The following is a 3,293-nucleotide window of genomic DNA, read 5'->3' as shown; positions in this document are numbered from 1 at the left end:
TAAATCTCATTCCCTTCCACTCATCGCTGGTTCTCTGCCACTTCTCGGCATATGCGACCTCTTTTGTTAGTTCCTCCTCGGGATTTCATATCCTTTTGGGTCAAGTGCTCTTTTCCATGTGAGCTGCAGAACCATTCGGTGTTTACACACGGTTCTTGGCATGTGCTGACAAACTTTTGGTCTTGACCCCGATACAATTCTATGATGTTGTTTTCTTTTCTTGGCAAATGTTGGGAACGACTTTTAATGTTTGATGTTGACTTTCCGTCGTGCAAGGAGACAATACTGGCCCCATTTTCGTTGGAATTTTTCTGGTATGAAGGGAAGGTTGGGAATCCAAATTATCCGTCCCAGAAGACTTGTTCTTTTGGTATCAAGAAAACGCTTGCATGATAGCTCTTCCCATGTGAATTTATCACTGATGTAATTGGGTTGTAGTGCTGACTCCTCGTCACCTGGGAAGTATGAGTCGACGAGAAAATCGCATCGAGAGATATCCGTCTGCTAGAGATGAGCGCTTGTTGCTACACTAGTGAATTATTATTCGCTGAAAACTTACGTATTTCCCTGGATCTTCTCGATTTTGATCGTTCATCCCGGATGGTATCATCCATGTTCCTGGGCGTGGGCCTTGCCCATCAGATTTCTCCATAAACTCACCGGGTAGCAACCCATCAAACTCGCTCTTAATGAATTTGGCTCGTTTGTTGTCAGGCAAAAAGAAAGATGATGGATAACGGTACCACTCCTTTCCAAGACATACAAAATCTCCGCGGTCTGATATGTTCGCGGTTTCTAAAGGCTGACAAACTTGTAAAGGAGCGCTGTATGCCGTGACGATACCAATAGTCCTTAATAGGCTTATATTGATGGCCAAGAACACAGGGATGAGAGCTATGATGACTTTGATTCCTGGAGGTATGCGACCTACCAATTCCTTCGGATTGCTAGAACCAATATAGGTGAGTACAATATGGAAAGCGATTGCCGCATTTAAAGCCAAGAAGGGATACGCTGGATACATGAATCGCTCCTCCTTGTGGGGTTGGATAGTAAATATACCTAGCCACATGTAAAGCGGGAAAATAATTGTGATCGATCGCAAAACTGTTTCATTGGATGTCTTGTGCGGTCGGAATAGGGACTGTAGAATGAGAAGAGGGGCGGCAGAGAGTGCAAATATGAACCAGACGTTGAAATTGAGAAGCAAGTTTCGAAAGTAAAAGGCCCAGGATTCGGTTCCGAAAATATCGGGGCCCTTGCTATTCCCACCAAATACATTGTATGCTACAATATCCCAGGGGACGATAACAAGTTTTCGATAATATAGGCTATCTGCGACAACCTCAAGAGCCTGGAGTAATTAGGATGGATACAGGTTTTGTACAGTTCGGAATACATACCAAGAATATCAAACATTTCATAGCGCCCTCAGCAAATCGAATCAAGGTTCGTAGAAGACATTTCGAAACATATCCAACAGTAATTTCTTCTAATAAGAAAGGCAACACTAGAGCTCCAGAAAATGGCCACCCGAGTATAGATCCGATACCAAACCACATAATACCACCGCCTATTTTCTTCCCGCCGCTCGAGTTCAGGAACGCAGAGACACCAAGCATTGAAGTATACATGGTAAAGCTCGATGGCAGCATAGCTGCAGAAGCATGGAACATTCCGGGGCTGAAGGCCATAATCACAACAAATATGACCCCTATCCGAGGATTCAACGTTTTTGAGATAGTCGAATATATCCTGGTTTCGCAAGCCGTGCACATGAGCGCAAGCGCCATTCTCACAAAATAGAACTGCACGCCTTTCGATCGCGCAAAGAAGGTAGATATCTTGGCAATGCCAGCATGGAAGGATATGTAGAGCCAGCTACGAATTGAGAACTCAGGGGAGTACTCCCATGTCTGGAGGCCATATCCATGGACCAAGTAATGTGTGGGTTCCCAGTAATTGAAGACTTCGTCGCAGTCTTGTATGGGCGCAAGGGACGCCGCAAGCGTATTTGAAAGGAGGCAGAGGTAGAAGACGACGTTCAATGGAATGAAGAACTGTTTTGGAGCTGACCTATACACTGAACGGTTAGTTGTTGCTGATGTGCCACTGTAGCAATGTTTGGAGCCGAACTTCACGTACTTGGGATTGTTCCTCGATGCTCCTTTAACAGAACGATGGGAACCGGCCCCCTGGAGCTGTTTGATGGGCATTTTTCACTGATTGCACATTGGGAGATATGTTCTTTGCACATGAAGCACCCAATCCCTCCCGCAGACTCTGATGTCGCAGCTTGAAACCAAGATAACCAGGATCACAGAGGTTATCAGGCGCTGTTCCTGTTGTTAGTTAAGTAGTTAGCTAGTTTATCTAGAGTTAGTTACTAATGAAGTTTAAACATACTTGATCAGTTACTCACGCACGTGATATAGGGTAGTGTTGGTGGATACTTGTGGGATGGTTGGTCTTCCATTGGTGGGAGGACTGGCCAGCTAACTGATATACACGTACATCACGTGAGGTGGTGCGGCTACCGGGCGGTCATGCCCAACAATATGTTGAGAAGCCTAGGCTTTCTATTATGGACTAGTGCACTGCACAGTAGTATATAGCATCTCTGAGATAGGCTATCAATATAATCACTTCAGATGTCCAACAGGTTATGAGTCTGAATAGCTTGTTCTTTTTCTTAAAGAGTCTTCCACATACTACTTTTTCTTCTTCTTTTATCTGAAGTCTAAAACATCTCATGTGAACTGTATTATTGAATTACAGTAAGGATATGATGAAAAGTAATTGTTTTGAAAACTTTAATTATGAGAAAAATATTGAATTAAGAAGAGATAACAGAGTCTTCAAGAATATAAACTGCAGAATCATTGAATATCTCTGCAAGCAACAACATAAATAGAGATAAATGCAATATATCTACTTTTAGGCCTAGGGGAGAAATTGATCAAAGAGATAAAATGAATATAAATGAAAATAATATAAATATAATGTGAATGATAATGAAATATATGAAAAGACAAGATAGACAGATAGAAATACTCATATAAAACTAGAGAGAAACTCAGATTTCTTATCAAATATTACTAAAAATTCTATCAAGAATAAAGTTGATAAATTTTGCAAATATGTAAAGATTAAGTTGAAAGAAAAGCATATAGTCATTCTTATTGAAATCAACTATTTAAAATAAAAAAAGCTCTATTTTTATAAATGCTTATTTGATTCAGATAAAAAATATTTTCAATAAATAATAAATAGTATCTTCTATTATAATTTCT

General features: G+C 40.9%; 1 protein-coding gene across 1 annotated transcript; it reads right to left on the bottom strand.

Annotated features, from left to right (window-relative positions):
• Positions 1-243: 243 nt before the first annotated feature.
• PAAG_02200 (hypothetical protein) lies at positions 244-2,216 on the bottom strand (the record flags this gene model as incomplete). Its single annotated transcript, XM_015844569.1, has 4 exons — positions 244-501; positions 560-1,354; positions 1,404-2,076; positions 2,146-2,216. The coding sequence occupies 4 exons, from the start codon at positions 2,214-2,216 to the stop codon at positions 244-246; spliced, it is 1,797 nt and encodes a 598-aa protein (XP_015701573.1).
• Between the last annotated feature and the right edge of the window lie 1,077 nt (positions 2,217-3,293).

This window comes from Paracoccidioides lutzii (genome assembly GCF_000150705.2).
Source record: "Paracoccidioides lutzii Pb01 unplaced genomic scaffold supercont2.4, whole genome shotgun sequence".
Taxonomy (NCBI): domain Eukaryota; kingdom Fungi; phylum Ascomycota; class Eurotiomycetes; order Onygenales; family Ajellomycetaceae; genus Paracoccidioides; species Paracoccidioides lutzii.
Note: the sequence above shows the minus strand (reverse complement) of the source record. Positions and strands in the feature narration are given on the sequence as shown.